The 15,606-nt window shown below is 39.6% G+C and overlaps 1 protein-coding gene across 5 annotated transcripts in view; it reads right to left on the bottom strand.

Annotated features, from left to right (window-relative positions):
* Nucleotides 1-720: 720 nt before the first annotated feature.
* cdk17 (cyclin dependent kinase 17) overlaps nt 721-15,606 on the bottom strand; it is a 231,118-nt gene continuing 216,232 nt past the window's right edge. For all 5 annotated transcript variants that reach the window (XM_073065903.1, XM_073065901.1, XM_073065905.1 and 2 more), the window contains 5 exons: nt 7,554-7,659; nt 6,220-6,262; nt 6,015-6,105; nt 3,984-4,061; nt 721-2,369 (listed from right to left, as the gene is read on the bottom strand). In XM_073065903.1, coding sequence (XP_072922004.1) covers nt 2,332-2,369; nt 3,984-4,061; nt 6,015-6,105; nt 6,220-6,262; nt 7,554-7,659 — 356 coding nt within the window. In that variant the 3' untranslated portion in view covers nt 721-2,331. The remainder of the gene's footprint in view (nt 2,370-3,983; nt 4,062-6,014; nt 6,106-6,219; nt 6,263-7,553; nt 7,660-15,606) is intronic.

Genomic DNA, 15,606 nt, shown 5'->3' with positions numbered 1-15,606 from the left:
TGGGTTTCAGCACCTAAGTTACAGGGAAAGGTTGAACAAGTTAGGTCTTTATTCTTTGGAGCATAAAGGTTGAGGGGGGACTTGATTGAGGTATTTAAAATTATGAGGGGGATAGAGTTGACGTGGATAGGCTTTTTCCATTGAGAGTAGGGGAGATTCAAACAAGAGGACATGAGTTGAGAGTTAGGGGGCAAAAGTTTAAGGGTAACACAAGGGGGAATTTATTTACTCAGAGAGTGGTAGCTGGGTGGAACGAACTTCCAGTAGAAGTGGTAGAGGCAGGTTCGGTATTGTCATTTAAAGTAAAATTGGATAGGTATATGGACAGGAAAGGAATGGAGGGTTATGGGCTGAGTGCAGGTAGGTGGGATTAGGTGAGAGTAAGCGTTTGGCACGGACTAGAAGGGCCGAGATGGCCTGTTTCCGTGCTGTAATTGTTATACGGTTATATGATTGGTTTGCTGCTAATTAAGCATTTACAGCTTTCCTTCTATTTATGAAAGGGGTCTTTTCTTGGAAAATGGTTTCTTAATTGACATTTGAAAATCGAAGACTAAGCAAAATGGATTGCAATTCAGAAAAAGTGCATTCCTACACAAGGAGAATTGCACACAGTTTGTAATAATGAACAATGGCTTTGTAAATTGATTACATGCACCCTAATAGTTAATGGCATTATTGTAGAAGTTTGTAAATTGAGGAATTAAGGTAGAATAAATGTACATCATCTTTGTCTTTATTCCAATGAAGATTGACCTTTCTTCGCATTTCTTAGAAAGTTACATCAGAGGAGTTTCACCAACTCTGACTAAATTGTTCCTGGGAAACTTTCTAAAGGTCAACAAAGTGTTCCAGAATAAGTTGTTACTTAGAAACATTTTTTTTAAAGTTGAATGCTACCAATTATTAAAATTAACCAACAATTTTTTTGTTAAAATTTGAAAGGCCACACTATACACCAAAGAATTGTGATCAATTAAAACAAGGAATGCACTGTAATATTTATAATTTCAAGCAAAAGTAGCACTCAATCATAAATAGCACAGCAGTTTTAGTTAGATATACAGACTTCAGCCCGGAATCATTCTGATAAGCAGTAGTGGTCCAATACACGATGTTACTAATTAGTCTATTTCTTTTTTTCTCTTACAAAATTCCAATTAAAATCAGTCAGTCATAACGCAAAATACAAATAAACACTTTTACAACATGCCATCATCACAGTTCACAAATAAAATTAAACATAGAAAATATTAACACTGTTAAATAACAACCTATTGAAATTTATGAAAATGGCAGGACCCTGAATAAGTTTAGAAGTCCAAAAATATTGTCAATGATTAAGCACATTTGCTAAAAGTCCAATATCTCGACAATTATATATTAACAGTAATCCTAAGATGTAGGTCCACTGAAACCATTATTTGGAAAGTCAAATACTGTTAACAAAAGCCTACTTATGACATACATCGAGATAAGCGTTTTGTAGTGAAATTATTATAAAATGATGTAGAAGTAGTAACAGCTGAGATCAGAGACAAAACTGAACTCGCTGAATTTCAAAGTCTTCATAGTGACATGGAAAAATAATAGGTGCAATTAATTTGACAATGTTCAGTAATGGAAGTGCAGGTTGACAGCTTAATTAATTACATTTTTAAAAAAATACACTAATCAATTAATCTGTTGGCCACATAATTTCAAAATAAATTTAAATGCTGTAACCTATGAGCTTTGAGGTTGCAAGATAGCTCATCAAAATCATATTTTAAAAGGTGAGACAGTTCTAATATCAGAGCATTTGCAACTAAACAGCACAATCAAATTTGCAAAATGCTGGAAAAAGGTACTGGGAGAAACAGATGCATTCACAAGCCACTCACATTTTTCTCTATACCACCACAATGTGGTTTATGGACAGTAGTCTTTTAGCAGCAATGATTCCCAATAAATAAGCACTTTTGTTTTCATCACCGCACAAAACTGCAGCTAAAGTTACAACAGCTGCTGGAACTTACTGGCTATTAACAGCAGAGGTGAATCATAGAACTGTTTTCTCTCAGTGTGTGTATGTACATGCATATATTATATATACCCACATACATACACATGTGTACAATATATATAATAAAAATGTCACACTGTGACCCTTATAAAACAATCTATATACTGTATCTCAAGAAAAGACTATCGCAAGAAGGGCAGTAAAGGAAAAGTGTTGTCGTTCAAGTCCAATCCATTCTGTGTTATGGAAAGTAGTATCTTCAGAATCAAAATTCCAATGTAAATAGCAAGCCAATGGAACTCAATTCTATTACTTTTCACGACAGTCTAGAACAACATACTCTGTCTTCTGTTTTTCCCATGTGCTAGAAAATACAAAAGGATGCATTAAAATCAGCTTATGTTTCCTTATGATGTAAGCACAGCAGTCACACAGAATAACTGACAATTCATATATCATAGCAAAAGTGGTCAAATACTATACTCAGTGGCCACTTTAATAGCTACACCTGTACACCAGCTTGTTAATAAATATCTAATCAGCCAATCATGCAGCAGCAACTTCATCCATAGTCAAATGGCTCAGTTGTTGTTCAGACTAAAATGGGGAAGAAATGTGATCTCAGTGACTTTGACCCTGGAATAATTGTTGATGCCAGACAGGGTGGTTTGAGTACCTCAGAAATTGCTGATCTCCTGGGATTTTCAAAGTAAATTTATTATCAAAGAACATACGAGTCACCATATATAACCCTGAGATTAATTTTCTTCCAGGCATACTCAATAAATTCATAATAGACTAACCAACCATAAAGGAATGAATGAAAGACCGCACCCAGCCTTGTGGTGCACCTGTGCTGATGGAGATTATGGAGGACATGTTGTTGCCAATCTGAATTGACTGGGGTCTGTTTAAGTAAGGAAATCCAGGATCCAATTGCACAAGGAGGTATTGGGGCCAAGGTCTTAGAACTTGATTAGTTGTGATGCGATGACAGTATTGAATGCTGAGCTGTAGTCAATGAAGAGAAAGCAGGTACAGGGTTAGAGAAAGCAGGTACAGGGTTCTGAGTTGGATGATCAGCCATGATCATAATGAATGGCGGTGCAGGCTCGAAGGGCTGAATGGCCTACTCCTGCACCTATTTTCTATGTTTCTATGTTTAAGAGCATCTTGATGTATGCATCTTTGCTGTTAAGATGTTTCAGGGTTGAGTGAAGAGACACTGAGTGTATACAGTATTGTTTTAATTTGTGCTGACTCTTAAAAGTTCTCTTTACTGAAAAAGTATTGCTTTAAATGCTTTATTTTTAAATTGCAAAATATAGTGCTTATAGCCACAATTGTTACCCAGAGGTCTTCAGTGAGGATTTGGGTCTGAGCTCAAGCTTGTTTTGTTTATTTAGAGTATTGATATGGGGGTCCCTGTGAAGACCTGCATTTAAATTGCCTTCTCAAGTCACTCCACGTTTTGTGCTGGAGATACTTCTTGTGCTCCCAAATTTGGAATGAGCCACTTTAGCACAACTGCTGAATATATCACTAAGACCAAATGACACAGCAATTTGTACACAAGGATCAAAAACGCACTTAATGCTAAGTTTAAGAGTTCATTTTATTATACTTTATGTCTCATTATCAAATATGTAACAAAATATGATGTTACTCTGTACAGAGTGTAATTTTTTTTAATTGATAAAAAAGTTCATATGCTGAGCTTTTCGTAAAATAAATTACCAACAAATTGGTTTCCTGGATGGAACTGAATGGCAAGTGAAATGCCACAATTTCTTTCAGACATACCATAAGACAAAGTAACAGAATTAGGCCATTCAGCCCACCAAATCTGCTCCACCATTGAATCACAGCTGATTTATTTTCTGTCAGCCCCATTCTCCTGCCTTTTCCACAAAACTTTTGACACCCTTACATATCAAGAACCTATCACTATTTTAGTTGTGTTATAAAAGGGTCTCACCTGTCTCTGGATATGATGAGGTTCTGTAGCCAGGATCTTTTTGCAATCGAATTTCATTTAATGAAAATACTGAAGCTCCTGGCATAAATAAATAAAACAAAAACACTTTAGTCACCCAGTGCTAGTATTCATATATACCGAGAAGTAAGAATAACATTTAAGTGGGTCAGCCATTGTCATAGTTTTCTTGGAAGCATTGGTATTTTGCAGCTAGTGTTTCATTTTCCAATTCTTCAAAGAATTGTTTCACCATTATACAGCAGATATATAAATTACCAGCTATTCATAACAGTCATAGTGAACAAACACTGCATGACACTTACTAATACTTATCCTGCTTATTGCACTGAAGATTATGTTGCCACATTCTGTGGCCAGAGTCAATGGAACAGGAGGGTAGGCTTTTCCACTAGGTTATTACTAATTTGTTGCCTCAGTTCCATTTAAACATGAAGATAGAGCGGTGAATGCTGCGTATATGGATTATAATATGCACTTGACAAGATTCCCCATGGTAGGCTCATTCAGAAAGTCAAGAACATGAGATCCAGGGAAACTTGGCTGGGTGGGCTTGAAAGTGGTTTGCCCAAAGAAGGACTGGGGTGGTCGTAGAAGGTGCACATTCTGCCTGGAGGTCAGTGACCAGTGGTGTTCTGCAGGGACCCCTACCCTTTGTGATTTTTATAAATGACTTGGATGAGGAAGTGGAAGGGTGAGTTAGTAAGTTTGCAAATGACTGGAGGTTGGTGGTGTTGTGGATAGTGTGGAAGGTTGTCGCAGGTTGCAACGGACATTGATAGGACGCTGAGAAGTGACAGATGGAATTCAATACAGAAAAGTGTGAATGGACACACTTTGCAAGGTTGAACTCGAAGGCAGAGTACAGGGTTAACTGCAGGATTCTTAGCAGTGTGGAGCAACAGAACATGGTGTGCATATTCATAGATCCCTCAAAGTTGATAGGGAAGTAAAGAAAGCGTATGCTGTGTTGGCCTTCATTAATCAGAGGATTGAGTTTAAGAGCTACAAGGTAATGTTGCAGCTTTATAAAACTCTGGCTAGACCACACGGAGTATTGTGTTCAGTATTGATTGCCTCACTACAGGATGGGTATGGAAGCAGAAGAGATTTACCAGAATACTGCCTGGATTAGAGACCAGGTCTTATGAGAAAAGTTGAGCTAGCTAGGGCTTTTCTCTTTGTAGCAAAGGAGGATAAGAGGTGACTTGATAGATGTGTATAGGATGATAAGAGGCATAGACAGAATGAACAGCAAGCACCTTTTAACCAGGGCAGCAATCTTTAATAGGTGAGGGCATACTCTTAATGTGATTGGGGGAATGTCAGAGGTAGACAGAGACTGGAAGTGAAAAGAGCACATTGCCACAGGAGGTGGTAGAGGCAGATACATTAGGGACATTTAAGAGACTCTTAGATAGGCACGTGGATGAAAGTAAAATGAAGGCCTATGTGGGAGGCAAGCGTTAGATTGATCTTGCTGTAGGTCAGCATTACATCGTAGTTGAAGGGCCTGTACTGTGCTGTACTATTCTATGTCCTAATCATCTTTGATTCATATCCTTGAAACTCTTCAATAAGCAGAACATATTGATCTATTATGAGAACTTTAATTAATACTTTAATTCTCAGCCAAACTGTTTTGGAGATGAGTTAAAGAATTGCAGGATCTGGAGCAACAATCTGCTGCAGGACCTCAACACCTCAGGAGAAGGGTGAAAAGATTCTGTCAGTGTAACATTAGCTGACCAGTAGGAGGGTGTCATTCTAGAGGAGTAAGCTACAGCAGGCAACCTTCTTTATATAAATGTAAACCGAAATATAAAATGAAAATATGATGAAGAGCTGGGTATGTTTTGGTTATAAAACAGGGATTTAATTGGATCAGTGCAAATTCATCAAATTAATTAGCTTCTAACTACGTGTTACCTGCAACCATTATAATGCTATGGAATATTTGAACCAAAATTCTTGAAGGATTATCAGTTTATAGCTAATTAAGGAGTGATTTACCATCTGGTAAAGTGTGTGCCCTTGCTCCAAGACTTTTAAAATAAAGATGCTTCATGGCATCATCTGCAGAAATTCTCTTCTTGGCTTGGTACTGCAAAGAAGATTAAGTATTTATTAGTTACATAAAGATTATTTATGACAGCAGTTTTTGATCTAATTTTAAGCAATAATAAATATTCCAATTTAGCAATATAAATTAGCTTACTTGTAAAAAACTCGATAACAGATCAATTCCTTCTGTGTCCAATCTGTGAAGAAAAAATAAGACTCAATTTGAAGGGATTTAATTACCACGAATAACCATCCTTTTAATTATAGCACAGATGACACAGAAAGTGGCAAATACAGTACTATGCAAAATTGTAAGATACATATATGAGGGGGAGTACGGTACTGTATTCGTCAAAGTGGACCAGACAACAAATTGGTAAACCTGGTGGGAACATAGAATGTTAGGAATGACAAGGTTGGAGTGGTGCAAGAGGTGTGTGGGACAGTTGGTAGAGAAGGAGTACCAAGGGTGGCAGGCACACCCAGCCCTGAGAAACCAGGCAAGGTCATTTGATTCTAAACAATTGGTTTATTGGTCATTACAGAACGTCTCTCTGCTGCTTCCCACCCCCTCCCCTCTTCCTTCCCTTTTCCTAACCACAATTCTCCTCTCCCTGCCCCCTTCCCACTCTCAGTCCACAATAAAGGCCCATATTGGAATCACGTTTATTATCACTCACATATTTCATGAGATTTTTTTTTGTGTGGCAGCAGTAAAAATTACTAGTACTGTGGGCAGTTAAGCAAAAATAAAACGAACAACTTCATACAAAGGGCAAGTCATGGATTCTGTCTACTCCAGTCTATTCTTAGAACCAACTAAATGTAGGTCAAAGCCACAGTAAGGATCAATCCAATTGACCTAATCTTTTAAAGGCAATGAAACATAAAATATGAATGTATTCTGATCATTGAATTCTTCAGATGATCTACCCATGAACATTTCAGCATTACTGAAATAATATTCAACGTCATTCATAAATAAATTCTGCTTGGCTTTGAAAGTATATTGATCTACACTGTTTGAAATGTTGAGAAACCTACACTCTTGTTCTTGAACACGGATTTTTGTATCAAATTTTGTCACTGCTCACATTTCATTACAAATTTGGTTATATTATTCATTTGCTAAAGCTAGTCAGGTGCTTAAATGGTTGAGAGTTAAAACAAGACAACTTTTTATTTTTATCAAGATCCCCAAACAAAAACACTTCACTGTCTTTTTAAATAGTCGAGATATTCTAAATACAACTTCAACAACAAAAGCACAGATTGTTAAAATGATTGAATTGAATGACATCTGCTACACTTGGGTATATTCTGTTTGCACATTTAAGTTGGTCTATACTCTATCTAGCCTTTCAGCCAATATATTTCAATTTTCATAGTTCAAACACGTTTTGCCCATGAATATTAAAATCTGAATCACAGCTCATTTCATAGGACATAGAATCAAGCCTATTCATAATTGCGCCATACCAACACTACCTTGGTGCATGATTTATCACTTGTTGTGGTTTATATTTGGGAAAGTTGTAAGTCTTAAATTCCTCATTTGAAGATATTCCTGGCCATTCCTCCTCTGTGGGCGTTCCTGCAATAAATAATGTCCATTATAAATAAAGATGCAGAAACTGGTAAAACATGCCAACCTGATTCTGAGGTTCAGCGATCATCTTGCTGAAATGCCAGTACGACAAAGCCATGCTGATGGCTCCTAATTAGGCCGTGAATTTCCAGATGGTCATAAATTCTATCATTAGGAATCCTCTCCCTAGCACAATTGTGAGCTTATTGATCTATAATTCCCAGGATTATCCCTATTTTCCATTTCCAATAAAGCTTGCCTGTCTTCTGGGACCTTACCTGTGGCTAGAAGGGTCTCAAAGATCTTGGTCAAGGCCCCTGTAATTTCATCTCTTGCTTCTTCCAATAATCTGGGGCACATAGAGTCATACAGCAATAGAGCAGATTATCAGTCTAATATGCTGTGTTCACTCCATTTTGCAGTGTAAGCCCCACCCCTCCATGTACCTATCAAAATGCTTCTTAAGTGATGCTATCGTACTTGCCTCAACCACTTCTGGCAGCTCATTCCACACACTCACCAACCTCTGAGTGGAAAAGGTCACCCCTCTGGTCCCTTTTAAATATTTTCCCTCTCATCTCAAATCTCTATCTGTTTACTACTAATGTAAAGTCTGTTACCATCCACCTTATCTATGTTTCTTATAATTTTAATCTTTTCTATACGATACCCCCTCATTCTCTTGCATTCAAAGGAACGAAGACCTAGTCTGGCCAACCTTCCCTATAACTCAGGCCCTATAGTCCTGGCAACATCCTTGTAAATCTTTTCTGTACTCCTTCCAGTTTAACCATATCTTTCCTATAACAGAGTGACCAAAACTGGACACAATACTCTAAGTGTGGCCTCATCAATGACTTACACAACTACAATCTAATATCCTATCTCCTATATCAAAGCCTGACTGATGAAGACCAGTGTGCTAAATGCCTTTTTCATTACACTGCATGCAGAGGGGTCATTGTTTAAAAGGTCTGAAAAGCTTAAACTTCTGCAAGATTTTGGGTTGACAAACATAACTATGTTGCAGCAGCTTTGGTGATTGAGGTGCTTATTGGTCTTTCATGAACAATGTATCACAAGCTTTGTGGTATCAAGATCAGAGTAAGGAAAATTTGAGCCAGTAAACCCTTATTAGCAGATTATAATGAATAGCTCCAGAGAGGGTAAAAACCCATAAGGAAAAGACCAGTTAGATTGAGAATTCTGGAGAGGGAAGAAAGGGTCCACAGTTTGGGGTGAAGATTCAATGCATAGAGTCATCGAGTCAAAGAAAAGTATAGTGCAGAAACAGGTCCTTTAGCCCATCTAGTCCATACCGAACCATTTGAACTGACTATTCCCACTGGCCTGAGCCGGGACCAAAGCCCTCCATTCCTTTACCATCTATGTACCTCTCCAAATTTCTCTTAAACGTTGAAATTGAACCCACATCTCCCACTTCCGCTGGCAGTTCATTCCACACTTTCACCACCTTCTGAGTGATGTAGTTCCACCCCATGATTCCCTTAAACATTTCACTTTTCACCCTTAAACCATAACCATAAGTTACCAGAACTGCAAACAATACTCCAAATTTGTCCTCACCAACGTCTTATACAACTTCAACAAAACATCCCAACTCCTGTATTCAATACTTTGATTTATGAAGGCCAATATGCCAAAAGTTCTCTTTACAACTGTATCTACCTATGATAGCACTTTGAAGGAATTATGGACCTGTATTCCTTGTCCTTACAGCAGACAAGGTGAAGGAGAACCCTAAGGGATTCTACAGATATGTTAAGAGCAAAATCATTGCAAGGGACAAAATTGGTCCTCTGGAAGATCAGAATGGTAATCCATGTGTGAATCCAAAAGAGCTGGGGAAGATCTTAAATTAAATTTTATGTATCTGTATGTAATCAGGAGTAGGATGCAGAGTCTATAGAAGTGAGGCAAAGTGGCATCAATTTCATGGACAGATCACAGAGGAGGAGGTGTTTGCTGTCCTGAGGCAAATTAGGGTCGATAAATCCCCAAGGATTGGACCATGCAGGAAGCAAGTGCAGAAATTACCGGGACCTCAGCAGAGATATTTGAATCATCCTTAGTGACAAGTAAGGTACCAGAGGACTGGAGGATTGCCAGTATTGTTCCGCTGTTCAAAAAAGGCTCTAAAAACAAACCAGGAAATTATAGATTGATGAGTCTATAACTAGTGGGAAAGTCATTGGGAGGTATTCTGAGGGTCTGGATACAAGTAGTTGGATAGACATGGACTGATTAAGGACAGTCAGCATGGCTTTGTGCATGGTAGGTCATGTTTAGCCAATCTTCTAGAGTTTTTCAAGGAAGATACCAGTAAAGTGGATGAAGGCAAGGCAGTGGATGTTGTCTACATGGACTTGAGTAAGGCACTTGACAAGGTCTTGTATGGGAGGCTGCTTAAGAAGGTTCAATTGCTCAGCATTCAGGATGAGGTAGTAAACTGGATTAGACATTGGCTTTGTTGGAGAAACCCAGGAGTGGTAGATGTTTGCCTCTCCGACTGGAGGCCTGTGACTAGGGCTGTGCGACAAGGAATGCTGCTGGGTCCATTGTTGTTTGTCATCTATATCAATGATATGGATGGTAATGTAGTTAACTGGATCAGCAAATTTGCAGATGACACCAAGATTGGGGGTGTAGTGGAAGGCTATCATGGTTTGCAGAGAGATCTGTATCAGGTGGAAAAATGGGCTGAAAATAGCAGATGGAATTTAATGCAGACAAGTGCAGGGTGTTGCAATTTGGTAGGACTAATCAGGGTAGGTCTTACACAGTGAGTGGTAGGGCATTGAGGAATGTGGTAGAATAAAGGTTATCTACCTCAGGTCCATAATTCATTGAAAGTGATGTCACAGGTAGATAGGGTTGTAAAGAAAGCTTTTGGCACATTGGCCTTCATAAATCAAAGTATTAAGTACAGGTGATGAGATATTATGTTGAAGTTGTACAAGATATTGGAGAGGTCTAGCTTGGAGTATGGTGTGCAGTTTTGGCCACCTACCTACAGGAAACACATAAAGATGTATGATTGGAAAAAGTACAGAGATAATTTACAAGGACGTTGCTGGGTTTGGAGGACCTGAGTTATAAGGAAAGATTGAGTAAGTTAGGACTTTATTCCTTGGAATATAAAAGATTGAAAGATTTGATAGAGGCATACAAAATTATGAGGGGTATAGCTAGGGTAAATGCAAGCACGCTTTTTCCATTGAGTTTGGATGGGACTACAACCAGTAGTCATGGGTTAAGGGTGAAAGGTGAAAAGTTTAAGGGGAACATGAGGGAAAACTTTTTCACTCAGAGGGAGTGAGAGTGTAGAAGGTGCTGCCAGCACAAGTGGTGCATGCAAGCTCGATTTTAACGTTTAAGTTTGGATATCCATACCAGTATGTACATAGATGATAAGGGTATGTAGGGCTACAGTCCAGATGCAGGTCAATGGGAATAGGCAGTTTAAATGGTTTGGTATGGACTAGGTGGGCTGAAGGATCTGTTTCTGTGCTATACTTTTCTTTTACTCTATCCCTCTATTCTACTATAATCTTCAGTGCCCAACAGGTCACTGTAGAATTCCCACCACCTTGATTTGTCCTCCCAAGGTGCAACATCTTGCATTAAATTCCATCTGCCATTTTAAAGTCCATTTTTTCAGCTGATGTAGATCCTGCTATGAGCTTTGATAGTCTTTGTTGCTGTCCACTATGCCCCCAATTGTGGTGCAATATGCAAATTTGCTGATTCAGTTTATCATATTTTTATCTGCATCACTGATATAGATGACAAACAACAAAGGACCCAGCACTGTTCCCTGCGGCACACCACTAGTCACAGGCCTCCAGTCAGAGAGGCAACCATCTGCTACTGCTCTCTGGCTTCTCAGATGAAGCCATTGTGGAATTCATTTTACTACCTCTATCCTGTATGCCAAGTGACTGAACCTTCCTGACCAACCTCCCATGCGGTATCTTGTCAAAGGCCTTACTAAAGCCTATGTAGACAACGTCCACTGTCTTTCCTTCATCAATTTGCCTATTAAGTTATTCGAAAAACACTATAAGATTGGTTAGATATGACTTACCATACACAAAACCATGTTGACTATCCCTTATCAGTCCCTGTTTATCCAAATACTCATACATCTGGACCCTTAGAATACCTTCCAATAACTTATCCACTACTAACATCGGATTCACCAGCCTATAGTTTCCTGGCTTATTCTTAAAGCCTTTCTTAAACAACAGAAGAACATCAGCTATCCTCCAATCTTCTGACACCTCACCATATAACCATATAACAATCACAGCACGGAAACAGGCCATTCCGGCCCTCCTAGTCTGTGCCGAACTCTTAATCTCACCTAGTCCCACCTACCCGCACTCAGCCCATAACCCTCCACTCCTTTCCTGTCCATATACCTATCCAATTTTACCTTAAATGACACAACTGAACTGGCCTCTACTACTTCTACAGGAAGTTCATTCCACACAGCTATCACTCTCTGAGTAAAGAAATACCCCCTCGTGTTTCCCTTAAACTTTTGCCCCCTAACTCTCAAATCATTTGTTTGAATCTCCCCTACTCTCAATGGAAACAGCCTATTCACGTCAACTCTATCTATCCCTCTCAAAATTTTAAATACCTCGATCAAATCCCTCCTCAACCTTCTACGCTCCAATGAATAGAGACCTAACTTGTTCAACCTTTCTCTGTAACTTAAGTGCTGAAACCCAGGTAACATCCTAGTAAATCGTCTCTGCACTCTCTCTAATTTATTGATATCTTTCCTATAATTCGGTGACCAGAACTGTACACAATATTCCAAATTTGGCCTTACCAATGCCTTGTACAATTTTAACATTACATCCCAACTTCTGTACTCAATGCTCTGATTTATAAAGGCCAGCGTTCCAAAAGCCTTCTTCACCACCCTATCCACATGAGACTCCACCTTCAGGGAACTATGCACTGTTATTCCTAGATCTCTCTGTTCCACTGCATTCCTCAATGCCCTACCATTTACCCTGTATGTTCTATTTGGATTATTCCTGCCAAAATGTAGAACCTCACACTTCTCAGCATTAAACTCCATCTACCAACGTTCAGCCCATTCTTCTAACTGGCATAAATCTCCCTGCAAGCTTTGAAAACCCACCTCATTATCCACAACACCTCCTACCTTAGTATCATCGGCATACTTACTAATCCAATTTACCACCCTATCATCCAGATCATTTATGTATATTACAAACAACATTGGGCCCAAAACAGATCCCTGAGGCACCCCGCTAGTCATCGGCCTCCATCCCGATAAACAATTATCCACCACTACTCTCTGGCATCTCCCATCTAGCCACTGTTGAATCCATTTTATTACTCCAGCATTAATACCTAACAACTGAACCTTCTTAACTAACCTTCCATGTGGAACTTTGTCAAAGGCCTTGCTGAAGTCCATATAGACTACATCCACTGCCTTACCCTCGTCAACATTCCTCGTAACTTCTTCAAAAAATTCAATAAGATTTCTCAAACATGACCTTCCACGCACAAATCCATGCTGGCTACTCCTAATCAGATCCTGTCTATCCAGATAATTATAAATACTATCTCTAAGAATACTTTCCATTAATTTACCCACCACTGATGTCAAACTGACAGGTCTATAATTGCCAGGCTTACTTCTAGAACCCTTTTTAAACAATGGAACCACATGAGCAATACGCCAATCCTCCGGCACAATCCCCGTTTCTAATGACATCTGAAAGATCTCCGTCAGAGCTCCTGCTATCTCTACACAAACTTCCCTCAAGGTCCTGGGGAATATCCTGTCAGGACCCGGAGATTTATCCACTTTTAAATTTCTTAAAAGCGCCAGTACTTCCACCTCTTTAATTGTCATAGGTTCCATAACTTCCTTACTTGTTTCCCACACCTTACCCAATTCAATATCCTTCTCCTTAGTGAATACCGAAGAGAAGAAATCGTTCAAAATCTCTCCCATCTCCCTCGGCTCCACACATAGCTGACCACCCTGATTCTCTAAGGGACCAATTTTATCCCTCACTATCCTCTTGCTTTTAATATAACTGTAGAAACCTTTTGGATTTACTTCCACCTTATTTGCCAAACAAAACTCGTATCTTCTTTTAGCTTTTCTAATCTCTTTCTTAAGATTCCTTTTACATTCTTTATATTCCTCGAGCAATTCCTTTACTCCATGCTGCCTATATCTATTGTAGACATCCCTCTTTTTCCGAACCAAGTTTCTAATATCCCTTGAAAACCATGGCGCTTTCAAACCTTTAACCTTTCCTTTCAACCTAACAGGAACATAAAGATTCTGTACCCTCATAATTTCACCCTTAAATGACCTCCATTTCTCTATTACATCCTTCCCATAAAACTTGACCCAATCCACTCTCTCTAAATCCCTTTGCATCTCCTCAAAGTTAGCCTTTCTCCAATCAAAAATCTCAACTCTAGGTCCAGTCCTGTCCTTCTCCATAATTATATTGAAGCTAATGCTATTGTGATCACTGGACCCGAAGTGCTCCCCAACACATACATCTGTCAGCTGACCTATCGCATTCCCTAACAGGAGATCCAACACTGCCCCATCTCTAGTCGGTACTTCTATATATTGTTGCAGAAAACTATCCTGCACACATTTCACAAACTCTAAACCATCCAGCCCTTTTACAGAATGTGCTTCCCAATCTATGTGTGGAAAATTAAAATCTCCCACAATCACCACCTTGTGTTTACTACAAATATCTGCTATCTCCTTACACATTTGCTCTTCCAACTCACGCTCCCCATTAGGTGGCCTATAATACACTCCTAACAGTGTTACTACACCTTTCCCATTCCTCAATTCCACCCAAATAGCCTCCCTAGAGGAGCTCTCTAACCTATCCTTCCAAAGCACCGCCATAAGATTTTCTCGGACAAGCAATGCAACACCTCCTCCTCTGGCCCCTCCTACTCTATCACACCTGAAGCAACTAAATCCAGGAATATTTAGTTGCCAATCACACCCTTCCTGCAACCATGTTTCACTAATAGCTACAACATCATAATTCCAGGTATCAATCCACGCTTTAAGCTCATCCACCTTTCTTACTCATCCACCTTTCTTACAATGCTCCTAGCATTAAAATAGATACATTTAAGATACTCTCCACCTCCTCCTCTCTTTTCATCCCTAATAATGCATTCAAATTTATTATCCTTTTCTTTCTTCTCCCCTACATCTTCGGACTGAGCGCATCCCTTCTCCATCACCTGCCTTTCCTCCCTCACACACTGTCTACTTACTTGCTCTACTGGTGAACTAACCTCCTCTCCCATAGTTTCCTCAAATTGATTTCCGCCCCCCCATCTTACTAGTTTAAAGTCTGCCCTGTAGCCCTAGCAAACCTCCCCGCTAGGATATTGGTCCCCCCAGGATTCAAGTGTAACCTGTCCTTCTTGAACAGGTCATGCCTGCCCCAGAAGAGGTCCCAATGATCCAGAAACTTGAATCCCTGCCCCCTGCTCCAATCCCTCAGCCACGCATTCATCCTCCACCTAATTCCATTCCTACTCTCACTGTCGCGTGGTACAGGCAGTAATCCTGAGATTACTACCTTTGCGGTCCTTCTTCTTAACTGCCTTCCTAACTCCCTATACTCTCGTTTCAGGACCTCTTCCCCTTTCCTACCTATGTCATTGGTACCTACATGTACCATGACGTCTGGCTCCTCACCCTCCCACTTCAGGATATCTTGGACGCGATCAGAAACGTCCCGGACCCTGGCACCAGGGAGGCAAACTACCATCCGGGACTCCCGATCACCTCCACAGAACCGCCTGTCTGAACCCCTGACAATCGAGTCCCCTATTACTATGGTCCTCTTTCTTCTATCCCTACCCTTCTGAGCT

Source organism: Hemitrygon akajei, chromosome 14, assembly GCF_048418815.1.
Source record: "Hemitrygon akajei chromosome 14, sHemAka1.3, whole genome shotgun sequence".
NCBI lineage: Eukaryota > Metazoa > Chordata > Chondrichthyes > Myliobatiformes > Dasyatidae > Hemitrygon > Hemitrygon akajei.
The sequence above is the reverse complement of the archived record's forward strand: the minus strand, read 5'-3'. Positions and strand labels throughout refer to the sequence as shown.